This window comes from Meleagris gallopavo, chromosome 17 (genome assembly GCF_905368555.1).
Source record: "Meleagris gallopavo chromosome 17, MGAL_WU_HG_1.1, whole genome shotgun sequence".
Lineage (NCBI taxonomy): Eukaryota > Metazoa > Chordata > Aves > Galliformes > Phasianidae > Meleagris > Meleagris gallopavo.
In genome coordinates this window covers 1138980-1156185 of record NC_139420.1, presented here as the reverse complement: position 1 = coordinate 1156185, position 17206 = coordinate 1138980, and the positions used below count along the sequence as shown (strand labels likewise).

General features: G+C 42.9%; 1 protein-coding gene across 6 annotated transcripts in view; it reads left to right on the top strand.

Annotated features, from left to right (window-relative positions):
• ARVCF (ARVCF delta catenin family member) overlaps positions 1-17206 on the top strand; it is a 140605-nt gene that overhangs the window by 68672 nt on the left and 54727 nt on the right. For all 6 annotated transcript variants that reach the window (XM_031555925.2, XM_031555923.2, XM_019620965.3 and 3 more), the window contains 2 exons: positions 5621-6120; positions 13649-13832. In XM_031555925.2, the coding sequence (XP_031411785.1) occupies positions 5621-6120; positions 13649-13832 (684 nt within the window). The remainder of the gene's footprint in view (positions 1-5620; positions 6121-13648; positions 13833-17206) is intronic.

Sequence of the window (17206 nt, the reverse complement as noted above, 5' to 3'; positions counted from 1 at the left end):
TAAATAATTGAATGCATTCTCAGAACCTGCCCATTTGCATTTTTAAAGTGTCTTTTTAAGCATCCCTTTGATTTATTGTTCCTTGCAGCTTGGATAGGACCGATTTACAATTTTTGTTTTACATTCCTTTTGTTGTGAGTTTTTCCATATTTAATATGATCAAGAGAATTTGACAAGCAATTAGCCTGACTGTGGCAACAAACCTTAGGTTGTAAGAACGTAAGATTGAGTGAGGGCCTCTTCAGATGTAGCTGCTTTCTGACATTTCAAAGAAACGCTTCAGCAATTCAGTAAACCTATATTTCAGAGATGCTACTGATCTGCCAGAAACTAACGATAACAAGTAGTGCTTTGTGCTAGATGAGGGTAATTACTACTTCGTGATTTCTCTCTAGTTTGTGGGTTTTTTGAATGCGGTTATTACGTGCGGGAATGATGAAATGAACGTGGTTATGGTGGCACCTTTGATTTCAGAACGCTGCTGTGTGTGGGGCAGGCCTGGTGCTGCTGCCAGCAGGCCTCTGCTCACAGCCCGTCACACAGCCGCACCACACGGCCCTCGCTGCCCTGCGGCACGAACGTTCTTCCTTCCTTCTCTCCCCTCTGTCTCTCTGTTGTGCTCATCTCACCCCCAGCCTCCGTTTAAGCTACTGTGTTTTGTTTTTAGTTGGGAAGAACCGTCATCTCCACATGCATCTGCAGACCAGACAAGTGCAAATACTGCATCTGTTTGCTCTTCCATGCACGTGGATGGGTTTCCTTCTTGTTTTCTTTTGCGCTGAGTCTCTGCTGTAACAGGCATTTTATTCTGAAACAGGACAACAAATCATGGTGAAGAAAAGACATTTGGGTGTATTATATTGATCTAATAGTACTCAGATTTATTCGTGATGGCTTTTACATAGCTTTAATTAGCTTTATGTCCCTTTTTCTTCGCTGAGTAGGTTGTCTCCATTAAATAATGGTTATTTTTATTATAGTTTCTAAATATACATAGTCTTATGGTGCTGCCAGGCTTTTTGTATATAGCCCTTTTTAAAAGAGAAGCATGAAATACTGGATATTTTTTATTTACAAAAGACATCCCAGGTATTATTTGAGTATTTTCATTAATCATTACATTGAATTTAACACAAATGAGCAGAAGAAAATGGCCAGTCATAACTAATCCTTTTTTTAAATCATCGTCTCTCAGCACCAAGTCTTTTGCTTTTGTAATGATTTGTTTCCATGGCATATCTCTATGGTTTGTACTTGTACTAGCATCCATGGGATTTGTTTTTCCCTGGAAACTCAGGAGCAGCTATTGCTACTGTGTGTTCCAGACCAGACAGGATGTGAATTTTTAATTTTAATGGGATTAACAGCAAAATAGCTTTCTGCTGCTCAATTTTCTACGGCAGGAGCCTGATTTAAGAGACTGATGGTGCATGTTGCTGGTTATTTCATGATCTAAGCAGCTGTCACTGGGAAATGGCCGGGTTTTAGGTGAAGTTGCTGTAGAATTAGGTCTTTCTTGCTTTGTTATGCAGAGACAGCACAGAAGTATTGGTATCACACGTTTCTTTTTCACATTCTACTTCAGTTTGTCTTATGTTTGCAGACTTTCAGTCAGTATTTCTGGTCTAACTCCTCTTGCATGGAGTCTGGCCTCCCAGCAGCACATAGCAGGCATCCTTAAGGCTGGGGACAGGTCTGTCCCTGGAAATCAGCCTCTTTGGTTTAGCAGCCAAATGTAAACATCGTGCTGCAGTGTACCTGTGGGATACTGGGGAGCGTTCAGGGCAGAATGGAGCGAGGCCAAAATGCAGTTGGTTTGGAAAGCATTGAGTGTTTTTTTTCTCAGGCTCCTCTGTAGAGTGAATGTACTTGATAAGGGTTAGTTGATGTGGATGCAGACAGCAGAAGACAGATGTGCGGCTGAGTTTTTTGTGGCAGTCTGGGTCAGCTCATCCATTAGTAGCTGTTAGGTGGTTCCAGACGAGGTGATTTGAAGTGTTTTAACCACACAGCCGCTAACTCAGACTTGCCTGAACAGGGAATTCCGTCCAGCTTTTGAATCCCCTTCCACATCCTTCCATTAGGGAGCAGAGACTGGTAAAAGTGGGACCCCACTCTGCAAAGTCTTTGCATCTCTTCTTCATTGCACAGAGCTCCCTCCTGAAATCCCAAGCTTTTCTGGTCTTGTATCTTAGCAGACACCAGCTACAAGCTGTGATGAGTGTAGCTGTTGTATAAATTGATGGGGATTAAATGTGGAAATCCTTCACCTGTGTACTCAAACGCGCCTGTGCTGAAGCCACAAGTAAGATGTTAAATCCACAAGCGCTTTCCCAGATTTTATCTGTGCTAGGCCACGATTTGATCAATTCCCTGAGACAGGTGATTAGTGAGACCGACAGCATCCCAGAATCTCGGCTGATGTGCTGCAGCAGATGGAAGCAAGATGCTCGCGGTCAGCAGCCCTGGCACACAGTGGCTGTTCCTGGTGAAGTTCTCATCACTCCTCCTCCTGTGCCAAGCAGCTTGCCTTTCTGAGAGCGCTCAGCTGGAGTGCAGGGGGAAAACCTCAGTTGGCCCTCAGTCTGACTCAGATGATTTCTTCACTGCTTGGCTGTAAATGTGTTTCTGATTTTACTCCTTTGCTTTCAGAAACTCCTGATAATGTTGTTTAACTCCTGATAATTCTTCTTGCCCTTTGCCTGGAGTTCACTTCTCTGGCCTCAGCTCCCCTGTTAAGAGAGAGGAGATGAGGCTTAACGTGGGCCAGAGCATCTCACCAGCACTGGGAGCAGGGATCCCTTAGTGCCAGGTCAGCCCAGGGCTTTGTGTTCGTTCTGCATGCCACTGCTGTGCCAGTGACTTTCTTCTGGGCAGTCTTTGTGGGTAACCCACTTCCTTCCCTTTGAGGCTACTGAGCGACGACAGAGTTGAGGTTTAGACCTTCTCTTGCAAAATGCTTCAGAACTTTTTTGTCCTTAATTTCAGTGTGGATTGGGTGGTGGTGATGTTTTATTTTCTCTACTTGACTGCTGTATTTAGTCACATGAATTGTATGGTACTTACTTCCACCAAGCTTTCCTGTACAGCCCTTAAATTCACACCGGAACCTTGGAGTTTCTAGATACTCATTCCTGGTGTTGAAGGGCCGAGTATCCAGCTGTTCACCTTGCTGCCTCATAAAGCCGTTGGGTTTGCAGCTTATGCTTTCACCAGTGGTTGGTGAGCTCTTAACATGGTTTTCACACAGAGGTATGTGGAACCTGACCTGTGCAAGAATGTTTTAGCCATAGTGTTTCCTATGTTCGTCCTTTCACTAAAAATGGTTGAGAGATGCTGTTCATCCTGTTTGAATGTAACTGTCTTGGTGAGCTGAAAAGCTCCCATTAGGCCTGTGTGGCAGTTCTTACTGGAGACATGGTCCTGCAGAATCAGGCTGAGATGGGCAGGAGAAGAGCTGTGTAAGTGAGCAGTTCATGGAAAAGTGGAACTGGATGAAAACCTTGTTATTGCTGCTACAGAAGTTACGTGATGCTCTCTCTGTCCTGGCAGCATTTGAAGTCCTAATTGTGAAGTTTTACTTTAGCAAATGCGATGGAACCAGAGAGCTTTGTATGGCACAGGGGAGAACAGAGTAATGGAGTTGGGATCAGCTGCACAGTTCTGTTTGTAAGGCTTCAATAGCAGTAATGGAAGAAAACGCATCCCAAGATGGTAATTATCTTTGTGTATTGCATGGGTTTGAAGGAGAGAGACCGTTAATTACACAGGTGTAATTGAGGTGGCGCATGGTTATTGTTTAGGCAGCTCTGAGGACTGAGAAGTGCAGAACTGCAGGTAGCTGGTCAAGCAGCAGCTGTGCACAGGCAATTATTAATCTTCTACTTTTACGCAGTCACTAAGAATTTAATATGAGGCTGAGCATGAGAAAAGTTTGCTTTTGTTATAGTTTTAATGCTGGTTGTCCCAAATTTGCACATGTATAAACAAAATATAGCTTAGGGGCTTTGTTATTACTTCTGCCCTGTGTACATTTACAAAAGTAAATATTTCAAGTTGTTACTTTCTTCTTGGAATGACGAAAGCAGCTTTGTTGTGCTCTGTCCAGACATGGTAAATCACTGCAAAGCAAGTAATGAATTATGCATACACAAATAGCTGCATCAATACGAGGGCTTCTCCAGATGCATTCTGAGTTCTGGATGCTGGCCCATTTTATCCCATCATTCAGCTCAGTGCTTAGAACAGCAGCTAACGTAACTTGAAGTCACTAGAGGTGCTTTTAACATCAAAAGCATTAATTGTCCAATGCTTAGTTCAGTCTCCGCCTTCAATTGCACTTCCCAGGGTCTGCTTTAATTAGCAGTCCCATTAGGGGAACAGTGAGCTCCGTTTTGTTTGAGTTCTAGTGCTCTATATTTCCTTATGCATGACATCCACAACTTCAGTAACACCAGCCAGTGCTTAAAAGTTTGTACAGATCATTTTGTAGCAATTACAACTACGTACCTGCAGTGCTGAAGTAGGAGCTGACATCTGTCCAGGAGGGGCAGAAGGAGGAAGGCCCGAGCTGCTGCTGGCTGGGAGGAAGGCAAATAACTGCTTGCAGCTGGGAGTACATGTGCTGCACTTCTGTTTGAAACGTGTTGGAAAGGATGAGCTGTTCTCAATTCTGTAGGGCTTTTCTAAATAGTAACCTTAATGTTTTTTTTAAATTCTTCCCATCTGTTAGCTTTACTGAGCAGCAAAAGAAGACATAAACCTAGCACGTGAGAAGTCAATTTACCTTAACGTGCAATGAGAGTAGTGGGACGGCAGGATGAAAATAAGAATTTTCTGGGATTGAGGTTAAAAACAACTGAGCGAATGGGAAGTTTGACTCAGATCCATAGGTGCCCTCAATGTTCCCCCTCAGGCAGGGCTGAGCCTCGAGGCCAAGCCTGGGGGCATGGGATGGGGCTGCTCCTCACTGCCAGCCGTGGTCGCTCTGCTGCCCTTGGTTGCACCTAACAATGAGGAACAAGCAAACTTTGCTCAAGACCAGGCAGTTGCTGTAAGTGAGCTGCAGGTTTCCTCTGCTCCATCTCATCAGGGTGTCAGCCTAGGTGTCAGCTCACACTGGGTGCAGCTCACACACACTGTATTTGTGTGAGCATGGAGTCTTAATGGAAGTGTAGTGAGTCTTCTCTTACTTCCTGAGAACTGTGGTCTCTTTCTGCCCAGCCTGGAACTCCTTCAATCAGTGTTTTGGTTTGTTGCAGCAGTGGTGCGTTAATGAAGCTCAGCGTTTCCTACTAAATGTAATCCAGTGCTAACATAATTGCTTTGCTAAGTGACCAAAGTGAAAGCAGTCTGTTTGATGTGCAGCTCCTGTCATTGTCTCACCACTAGCCAAACAAGCACCATGCTGTAGTCCTGTGGCTGCTGAGTGCTCAGCTATGATTAATTTTCAAGTTATTAGAAATAAATTATTTGAAAATGTAAATATGTTGTCCGTGATGATGTTTGTGATATTAAAGGGTTTATCACAGCTGAAATCTCCATATTGACTTGGAGGCACAGAATGTTTAAATTATATAAATTTTTCCTTTCTTTCTCTCGGGCCTGTTGCTTCTTACAGGGGCTACGATGACCCCATTGAGGCAGAGATGGTGGAAGAGAGGATCCCATACCTCCATGGCAGCTACGCGGCACCGCTGGCACAGCCAGAGCGAGGAAGCATGGCCAGCATCGACCGCCTGGGGAAGCGCTCCCCCTCTATTGACAGCATTCGCAAGGACCCCCGGTGGAGGGACCCTGACCTCCCTGAAGTCATTGCCATGCTCAGCCACCCTATCGACCCGGTCAAGTCTAACGCCGCTGCCTACTTGCAGCACTTGTGCTACGAGAATGATAAAATCAAAAAGGACGTGAGGCACCTTAAGGGGATCCCCATCTTGGTGGGCCTGCTCGATCATCCAAAGCCTGAGGTCCATCGCAAAGCCTGCGGGGCCCTCAGGAACATCTCCTATGGGAAGGATAACGAAAACAAGGTGGCTATAAAGAACTGTGATGGGATCCCTGCTTTGATCAGACTCTTGCGAAAAACAAATGACATGGAAGTCAGAGAACTAATTACAGGTCAGTGTCTATAGTTTCTTTAATAAATTACTCTTTAGAGGAGTCTTTCCAGTTTCAAGAACAAGAATTTCTGGAGAGGAGGAGGTTGCATTTAGATCACTGGCTGCAGCTGTTTGTTAAGCTGTGCTGTGTCTGCGGTGTGAGAAAGTCTAAGGCTTATGCCTCCTTTAGGTGGAATGCACGATCATCTGTATATGTAGCACACTGGTTTTCCTGTGTACTGAGGGATGGATGGTGCCACTTGGACATAGCTTGTGGTTGGGCATCTGAAGCTTCAGATGATGCTATGAGCTGTAGCAATGCCTTTGACAGATAATTTGTACTGCCCTTGCCCTCAGTATGTTATAATCATGAGGTAAAATATGCTAATCTAAAACTTTCCGTGTTAATCTCTTCTGAAACAATCCTGCTGCCATGTCCCAGCTACTTTGTACTGATAGGTTGGTCTCCTCAGCAGCATGTCCTGCCCTGGTGCTGATCTGAAGCTACGTATAAATCACTGCATGCCTGTGGCTGAGGGTGAGGAGATGCACTAGTGGACGTGTGGGTTGTTCATTACAATTGGGAAAGGGAGAATGATATCGTTAGGATACTGGGTTCTTGCATGCTTTCCAGGGATTTTTCAATCATTTAGAACTCCGTTATTCAGCCTATTTTTATTTGAACTTAGTCTTGGACATAGTCCAAAGGGAGTAATAAAGTATACACCAAGTTTCAAAGTTCAGCCATTAAGTGGAAGAAGGTGGAAAAGTATGTCAGCTCTTAAACTATGGAGAAATACATTGTTCTTCAGTCTCCCATAACTCATGAGGATTGAGATGGATTTCTCTTTCTTTCTCAGAAGCAGGAGGGAAAACCTGGGGAGTTGCAGTGGATTTCAGTGCCAGAAAAAAATATTTTGCCACAAAAAATGGATCCAGGACTGAAACTGTTTAGCTACCTTATCTGTGTAGGGCTGCCCAAGCAGACCCTATTGCAAATGTGGATTAAGCCATTTGAAGTAAACATTGTAATTCTATAATCGCCTCAAAAATATGGCAGCTGTCCAGGTTTTTACTGGTAATCATAATTCTCTGAGATGAACAGTGGCTTTGGGTGTTCCAACTGTTCTTCCTCCACCATTTATAACGTATTTAGAAAACTAGGTCTAAAGACAATGTAGGTGGTTTTTTTCCCAGTCCTTTTCTGTACAGCTGGTAGAGGAGAGCTCTCAGTAGCATGCACTGCTTTGAATGCTCCGTGTGCTTTGTCTCTTAATGTGGGAGCTCTGTAGGTAGTATTTATATAACATTTGTTGCACTCATTTAGTATGATGACTTTATTTAAAAAAAGAAAAAAAAAAGAGTTCCTGTTTATCTGTTGTTCTAGTTTACTGAAAACTCATTTCTGGAGCGCTGGGAAGGAATACATTTATTTCTTTAGATTTGAGAAAGGAGAAAACCAGTCTGTAATTTGCTCTGAAGGAACATCATTATAATGCTAAGCGGTAATCAGTCACTTTTGAGATGGCAGTAAGAAACTGCTTGTTTTCCCTTTTTATTCTAAATGGCGATTGCCTCCATTTCCAGTTGATTTATTAGATTTGCAATTCAAATAAATTTTATTTGACAGCACCTCCTGCTAATTAAATATAGTATTTTTGTTCCACTCCTTTTTTGCTATTTAAAGCTCTTTATTTCCCTTTCCTGAGAAGCACTAGGAATATTGAGGGCCTTAACCTAAACAGATGTCCAGCAACAGATGATATGCATTTAATCTCCTCCTAACCAGGAATGGCTTCAGTCCACTTCTAAAATGACATCACCAGATCCGGTGTGAGACATTCAAGCATCCGTACAGAAGAGAAGAGTATTCCAGCAATGCTTCTGTAACTGATGCTGGAGTGCTTTGCAGCCAGCATTTGAACCCCAGCTGATGGTGTGGAACCATCCACTCAGAAATGAGCTCCAAAAGGCAGCATGTCCAAGGTTGGCGTGGGCACGCTGACTTCCCTGCATTTTACCGTTTCTTTAAACCCAACACTGACTGCTTTCTGAAGGCTGAATCGTCATCACCAGCAGGTTATCCCAGATGTGGATGACTGAAATAATCCCACTTTCCAAAGAGACTTCAGTATTTTGAAGATTTGAATAATTCAGATGCCCAAATGAAGAGCACTTCCATGCAGTCTTGACGTTTTGATTCTCCAGCTGCAGGGCACTGCCTGCCCGCAGGACCAGAGGCGCATGGCAGGTTACTGCAGGGATCATGCTCTGCAACTGAGGATGATTTCTGGCTGAACTGTGTGTCACCCTCTGCTTTGTGTGTCCCAGGCTTTTCTGCTGCTCCAGGGCCTCTCGTTAATGTGGTGATCTGATGGTGGCCACAGCTGTGCAGAGCACTGTGAGTGGTGCAGCCAGCTGGGGCTGCTCTGGCTAACGGGCAGAGAGGCAGAGCAGTGCGGTGGCAGAGGCAGGGCAGCACGAGGAGGGAATCGGGTGGGAGCTCCTCACTGCTGAGTGCATGAGACTTGGTGTGTCACAAGTTTTTTTGCTTCAGTGTTGCCTAGAATATGCTTTTTGGAGAACCTAAGTTAAATATATTGATGTGCGAGTTTGGAAGCAGGTTGAGTACACTGATATGGCACTGCTGTCAGCTGGAGCAAGTTCGTAGCATTTGTAGCACTCTCTCAGATAATACACTTTTTAGTGGAGTTGAAACCTCTAGATTAACGTCACAGCTGTCTTACCAACTGTTCCTGATTTATCTGCAAATGGCATTGAAACATGATGTCCATCCAGGTCACACAAATACGTGAAGCATTTAAAAGTACTCACAAAACTGAAGATGCAATCATAAAATAGCATAGATCTCACTTTTCTTACTTGGCTCTGTCTACTGCACGGAGGAAAGCTTGTGTTCGTGTCCATAAGTAAATCATGAGTCGTGTCGTGGTGAGAAATGTTCTGCAGAACCATCCCTTGCCATCCCTCGTTGTCTTGGCACTATGCTGCTGAATTCTCAGTGGATCATTTTCATGATAACTGAAGGGGAAATGAGGATTAAGCTGATAAGGAAAGAAATCTGTTCTGAGTGGGAAAGCTGTAAGCATTTTTTTTTATCTTGAGTGATAATGTTTTTTTTCCATGGAGCAAACGTTCCTATCAGATATGCAAGACCAAAATTCTATTACGTTCTTAGAAAAGTGATCAGAGGTTGGTAGCATTAACAAATAATTTTGCTCTTTGTGAGAAAGTTGAAAGTAATTTTGTTGTTTAATGGCATTGAGCAGATTCTAAGTGGTGCAGAACATGAATTTTCTGATGTTTTGTATTGCTGGACTGGTTTTAATTGACAAACGATTGACCTTTGAAATGCTGTGTGAAGGGTATATTTTGATCTAGTACTATAGTAGAATCTTTCAGATGGATCAGCTCACACAGTGTTCACACCTGCTGGCCATCCTCACGTGTTAAGATCCCGTTAGCTGATATGGCAGTAATTTCTCTTTGAAGTACTGCACTGTCCTGAACGTGAAGATCCCATTTTCTGTTAGAAGGCTGTCAGAAGAACATCCCATTTCATAGCCTGTTCTGCAGCACGGTAGCTCATGCTGAGGTTCTTCCTTGACCAGTATTTAACTTCAAGAAGTGCAGCTCCAGCCTTCAGCACTTGGACTGACACAGACAGGTCTGTAGGTGCCCAATACGGGACCCACAAACAAGTCTGTGGTGAATGGGATGGAGGGTGCTGCTTTTCTCACAAGTGACAAATGATTCAGTATAGACCATAAGAAGGTATTGTTGCTCTTCATTTAAGCTAATTTCATGGTGACAGTGTATTTTTGCAAGTAAGCAAGCACACAGCAGTCTAAGATTTGCCTTGGATTTTGGAAGGCAGTGGCATCGTTGGTACTCGGGCACGATGTCTTTAGAAATCTTTGCACAGATAGCTCCAAGGAGGCAGAGATTTAGGAAATTGCCTATGGTCCTAATCACTTCTAATTTGACATACATTGTGTAACTATGTTTATAGCTTATAGAACTTTTGAGATATTTTTATGACAGTCAGTATTTTCGAAATAAAGATGCGTAGCTATTGTCCCTGCCTAACATGCTGCAAAAGCAGAGGTAATTATTGCAGTTAGAAATATGTAAGTACTCTGCAAATAGTGCTTAAGAATATAATGAAGAGTTGATCGTGATTGTGATTGTCTTCTGAAAAGCAGCAATTCATTATTGAGCCCTAAAATTCTTCCAGTCTCAGGTCCAAAAAAAAGCAGATCTTTGTGAAAGCATGTGGAAAATACAGATAACTTCCCTTCCTTTACACTGCTGTGTTGACTTCATTTCTCTTGAGCACTATTTGGTTGAATTGATTAAACTTAAAGTTTTAAGAACAGTGTTCTAGCTTGTTAGCTCATTACTATGTTACGCCAACTGAGGCAGGGAAGGATTCTTACAAGGTGGATGTCAAATTTACAGTTGTTCTTTTTTTTTTTTTAATTCTGATTTTCACACTGTTAAGATCTACAGCCTGATAAGATTTGCTGTTTAAGTTTTTGTGTCTGTCCCTGTCTGTGTCTTTACTATCCGATTTGTTCCCCGAAACGATGCTGGGATTTACACCTCTTATTTCATAACTGTGAATCACAAAAGCTGTACCCCTTCTGTGGGATATTTTCCCCATAGTCAGCCTCAAATCTGCCCTTTTTCCCTGGCTCTGGAACCCCAGGGCTCCCTCATCATCGCTGTTTATCTTGGGCTTTCTGTCACATGCTGTACATTTTCCTTCACTAAATGCTGTTCAACAGGCAAATTCCTTTGGTTTTCCCCCCATGCAACCACAAAAATGTGTTTTGACATTTCTGAATAATTTGAAGAGGTTTCTGCAATGTATTTTTCATAAGACAATGTTTTGTCATTCTTCTTAGTTTGCTGGTATTTTCTGTGAAACATTTGAGAGGTGAGAAAATGGCACACGTGCCAGCTGAGGTTTGTTTCTTCAGAGGAAAGGCTTTCTGCACAGCTTCAGCTCCAGTAGGCATTTGAAGGCAAGGAGATTGATTGTCAAAATACATCTGCTTCGGACTGTTTTATTGCACAAATTGTATTCAAACTTGTAGTAAAAATTCTGGGTGAGTATAGGAGATGCTTTCATAGGCTCATGGGGTTCTGTTGGCCTGGGTGGTGTCAGTAACATTAGTGGGATTCACCTGTGTTGGCAGTAGATTGGCACAGTTGTGATGTGTCAGTTCTACAGTGCAGTGAGAATACTGCTGGAACCGAGCTGGTTTTATCTCTTGGAATAACTACTGGAGAATGAGAATATAGAAGAGGGGGAATATGGAGATGGCAACTTTATTGTATAGATTTGGGTTGGGGGTACCGAAATTGAGACACAAATCTCTAAGTGTGAAAATGAACCAAAGATTTTTTGAGCACTGAAAAACTTCTGAATATTCTCTATTATTAGAGCTTGTGGAAGTTTTGTAGGTATTTTTGTCTTTTTAAGTATTTATCTGCCTGGTGGTTCTTAAGCACTGGAATTTGCCTTTGTAGTCTCGTGATACAGATAACAAATTTTGTCACTTCTTCAAGAAAGAGGAAAGGGCAGAATCTCATTTCAGATGCAAGAGAAATTTGTGTGTTTAAGGTTGGAGCACTTAAATACAAAGGGCTGTCAGTTTTTAAAACTTTACCGTTTCAAAAGAAACGAAACGTGGTGTCCTTGAGCACTGTGCCGGTTCCTCAATTGTTGCCGTCTTCTTTTGCTGCTGTTTTTTGAGCATTGCAAATACCAAATGCTTCACCCACAACCCAGCGGAGGAGCCCTAGTTTATCCTGTATTGCTTTCTGGGACGTATCCATCTCGTTCAGTGCTGGGTGTTCTCATTTTGTGTTTGACTTTCAGAAGTTCTGAGCCAGCAATGCATTTAAGGACCTATTGGTGTATCTGTGAATAATGAAGTAAAAAGTAAGTAGTTTAGAAAAGCAGTATTTTGTATCATCTTCTAAAAAGATGCAAAGCAAAGACACACTGTGCTCCTCCTGTTCTCTCGTCTCCTCGGTCTGAATGGATGCCTGGATTTTGTAAAGAGCACTTTGAAATGGAGACAACACAGTGTGAGACTTCAGAGGCTCTGCTAATCGCCGGCCCCTGAGCTTATCATAGAAGTGCCACTTGCTACTCGGATGGAGATAAAATTCCTTTTCCGACATGGTGCTTGTCATGACCCTATACGGATAGTGCTCTGGTACAAGAGGACGTTTGGTGCTGGACACGTCGTGCCCGTAGCTGTGAAGGATTGCTCCCACGGGCGGCAGCTCCTCCTGCCCGGGGTGGCGGTGCTGGCTGTGCGCATTGCTGGGCTGCGTTCCCACGACCCGCTGTGTGCTCACGGGGGGCTCTGGTGAGGCTGTGGATTTCTTACACGGTTGACAAGTGATGGGTCCAAAATCTTTTTCCCAGTAGGTTTATAGCCTGATTGAAAGGGAGAGAAGCAGCAGGTTGTACCTTTGTTTTTCTTTCGTGTTTTGTTTCAGATAAACACTTAGAGGCGAATATCTACAGCTCGTACTGTAAGGTGCTCAAATTCACTTAGAAAAGGCATCCATCACCTCTGGGGAATGCCTTTCCATTCAGTTTATTTGAATTTTTGCTGGTCTTCACAGTTCTGCTTAGAGGTCAGCAGTGAGACCTGGCTGCCTCCAAGTGTCACTACTGCTTGTTGCTCAGCACCGCCGGGCTGCGCTGTGCCGAGAGTTCTCTCCAAAGCAAATCTCTTCCAGTCCTTCATAAACCTGAACTGTCCGCACAGCAACGCAGGTCTGCTGGAAATTTGCATCCTGTATCTAAAACGGGATGTTTTCACACTTGTAAGGTTGTTGTGCCATTTTCATGCTTGACATTTGTCTACTTGAGCTCCTAAGCAAGGCAAGAATGGGAACGCAGCAGAGCAGTTCTGATTAGCAGCTTCTTCTGCGAATTGTATGCCTATGGCACGTGGTGATTGGAACGCAGTTATTGCCTCTGACAGCAAGATGAGGAAGTAAATAATAGAGAGGAGTCTTGAGTGAAATACTGTCTTGTGCAGAGAATAAGTGTAAGATCAATGACCCTCCATAAATTCAGCCATGTTTTTAAGACTTTCTTTTAAGACCTGTCTGCTTCACTGGATCAATTTTTGCTTTTTGAGGTATAGCCAGGCTTAACAATATCAAAATTTGCTTATATCAGGAGTGCCCCATTAATCTCCAGTAGCACATTGTGTTTATGTACTCTGTCGTGAGACTTAATAAATTGAACAATATCCATATCTTGGTAAGTGCTTCCACACTGTGGAAATTCTTCCATTGCAGCAACTGTGGAACATTCATTCACTAGGCTGCGTGCTTCATCTGACCTCTCATCAAGTGGTTTTACTAAATGCCTTATTAGTTTTATCATATAGCTTTCTCTGTAAACTTAGCAGTTCTATTTAATCTAGAAATTAAAAGTCGTCATTATTGCCTTGCTATTTGTTTAATAATTACTTTTTCTCCTGAAGGCACTCTATGGAATTTGTCTTCCTATGAGCCCCTGAAGATGGTCATCATCAACCATGGCCTGCAGACACTCACCAACGAGGTGATTATACCCCATTCTGGCTGGGAGAGTGAGCCCAACGAGGACTCGAAGCCTCGCGATGCTGAGTGGACAACTGTCTTCAAGAACACTTCTGGTTGCTTACGGTAAGGTAGAACTCTGGTGTATTAATCTGTTGTTCACCATATCCTGTGTATAGGATTTTCTTTATGTTAGTTTTATTTGGAATAAAATACTGTATATATTCACTTTTTCCAAAGAAATCTCCTTTTAGTGGCCACAGTAACAGAGCTGGAGGTACTTTGTCACATGGACCTTAGCAGTGGAAGTCTGCCCAGTGAGGTCTGTGTTAAGAGCAGGTGATTGGGCCACATCTGATTGAGAGGATCTATGTAGTGAGGTGTTTAATGCAGTGGGGAGTGAGCCAGGCACAAGGTTAACCACCAAGCTGAGTGCAGCATAAGTATGTTCTAGTGCAAGCTGTACCATAAGTACTGAGAATCATACATTCACTTACCTATTGTACAGGAATGTCTGGTATTTGTACACATTTTGAGCGTGTTCTTTCTTTCCTCTGATGATGGTGTTATTTATTTTAAGTGTGCTTTCAGACAGCTCCCTTTCTCTTCCTGTACTACTGAGCATTTCTAATACTTCAGATATTTCCTGGAAAGGACTTTTTCTGGTTAGAAATGGTATTTGAATTTCTGAGGGCACCTTATGCCTCTTATAGTACATGCTGGTTGCTGGGGTCTGGAGGAGTCCTAACGCAGTTGGAAAAGCCTGGGGAATCCATGTTCTCTAAATACTGACTCTTGCACTTTGCTTTTCTCTGAGATAAAATAGTGGAGATGTCCTGTTGCATTTTTTCAGCTTCATGCTGAAGTCAGGTAGCTTGAATGAAGCTAATAAAGATTTTTCATTGTTCCTTCTGTTGCTCTGAAGTATTCTTCCATTAGATTTCTACTGATTAATGCATTTTCAGAACTTGGTTCATTTCTGTTTCTTGGGTTTGTGTTATCCAAATTACAGTAACCGTTCCCTTGAGCAACTTCACAAATGAAGAAAAAGTAATGAATGTGTTCTGCAAGGGCCCATTACTGAAATTATTTGCCATCCTGCTAGAGACTGCAGTTCTTTAGGTAGATTCCAAACAAGACAGGCCTTTCCTTACCAGTGCCTCATTTTCTAATGGTGTTCCATTAGTATGTGCAGTGTTCTGATCCACTTGAAAGTCTAAATTCCACGAGAACTTTTTTTCAAGTAGGGTGCATGTTTTACAGAACATGGAAGAAGCACATATACCACTTTAGCTGTTTCCTTTTCCTAAGGCTAATAGAGTGGGATGCAAAGCACAGCGTTACTGAGACAAGTTAGTTAGAGAATTCCTCTTCTGATAATTTGAGTGGTCCTGTTTTTAAAAAGCCTCTTCAAATACATGAAGACGGTCAGAGATTGGTGACTACTTCTGTTGTTGAGGGAAAGGATGTACTGCAGTGTGTAGTTTCTGCTGTAGCCATGTGGGATTAAGCATTTCCTGGTGGAAGGTTTGAAGCTTTGCTCAGATGTGAGACAGGGTGGTTTCGTACCTGAAAGTAACTGGTCAGTTTAAGTGGGGACTTGATGGCAGTTTAGCAGGGAAAGGTAAAGGGTGGTTTATTTGCTATTCTGCAGAGAGGCCAGCCCCTTACCTGGTTGGGAGAATTGCTTTCTTGTTTCCTTACTGTAAGAGAAAGTAAGATTAAATGAGTCTGGGACAGCAGGCAAAGATGCAGAAGAAGGAGAGAGATGAGCTGCCTTTCACTTGACCATATTTCTTATTACATTATAGGTGGTATTACATAGCTTTTGCAGAACTACTTCCAAGGTAATTTTGCGCTCCTTTCCCCATGTCCAAGACATGAAGGTGCTTTGGGAGGAGAAAACAAGTCGAATTGCTGTCGAATTGTGGTGGAGCTCAGCAGTGTGCTCACTGCCATTCCACGGTGCCAGAGCCCGGTGCTGTGCTGCAGGGCAGCTGTGCAGGCCAGTGGGCTGGGAGCAGAGCTGCACTCACATAACCTGTTTTGTTTTCTGTGTACGTGTCCACTGTGATTCTTAGTTTTCTGGAAGCAGTGAAGATTTTACTGGTTGAAAAGTTAAATTCATTTTGGGCTTAATTGCTTCTTCTGCCTAATTAATTTTCTTAGATGTTTTTTCAATTGTAGGAGGATGGAGTAGAACTTAGTTCCTCTATTGCCAGCTTTCTAGCCTGATTCCTGCTCCAAACTGACCTGCTGTCAACAAATGCTAAATGAATTAATTTGCATAGCAAACAGATGCAAAGTATTCTTTTTTTCCAGGGTACCATCTGTGGTTGCAGCATTTCTTGTCAGTTCTCCAAGTACACAGAAATTCACATTCACAAGTAGCCTTGAGGTCCTGAGACCTGGCTGTGCGTGTGCAAACACAGACTGCACCACCTGACTGCCACTCAAACATGCATTCTTCAGGTTGAAGCTGCACATAGCAGCTTGCTCAACACCAGCTGCTGGGAAGAGGAGGGTGACCTGGTGGTTAGGGGAGCAACGGAGTCTTGAGAAACATGGAGTTAATTGCTCTTCTGACATAACTTCAGCAAGATTAACTGTATAAACATTTTTGAAGTCTGTTTAGTATCACTGCTTCTTTCTGATTTGGGTGAAATTCAGACTCCAAAGCACCTGATGAGTGGATCAGTCATCTTCACTTTTCCTCCCTTCACTTGAGATTTGCAATTCAGCCTTAGTTTCCCATGAGGCTGGTAAATAGCAGTAGTTGGAATCTTGTCAGGTGGTTGGTCCTAGGGATTGTAACAGAATGAAAACCTCCAGTAGGCATAAATGAAAATGCTGTTCTGTGAAAACAAAAGCTGAGAGTTATGGCAAGTGTGAAACAATGTTTGCTGACATGAAATAAGGAATCAGTAGATTGGAAGCCAAAAATAAAAATCATCTCTCCAATATGAGAAATGATGTGTGAGTGTGTGGTTTCTTGTTACATTAAATTTACTTCAGGGGAAATAGGGCCACAGGTGCTTGATGGTAAATCATTAATATACTGAATGTAGTGTTTTATATGAGATGCTTTGAGGCTTTTCTGAAGAGGATAGAATGTTTGATGTATGTGTGTGTACATCTTGTATATTTATTTTTTTTTAATTCTCAGGAATTGTGAACAGAAACTGGGTTTGGATTTCTGTGCTTCCATGTTGTTTGATGTTTACTAATAGGTGCCCAAGAGGTGAAGAATGCATTTGGTGCAAGCTGCTTTGTAATTGTAATCCATTTAATTCTTTATTTAAACTTGTCTTTGTTGGGTGGGGAATAAGAATCCCCCAGTAGTGCATTCTGCTCTCCATGAACTCACCTCCCAGTGCCATCAGTCAGGGGCCCGGTGTGATTCAGCCAAGTTGTGCCCAGAGCAGGCATTGCTGGGCCCAAAGCTGCTTCCCCAGGTCTCTGCATGGACTTGGGGGCAAAAAGGATATGTCAGTGCCCTC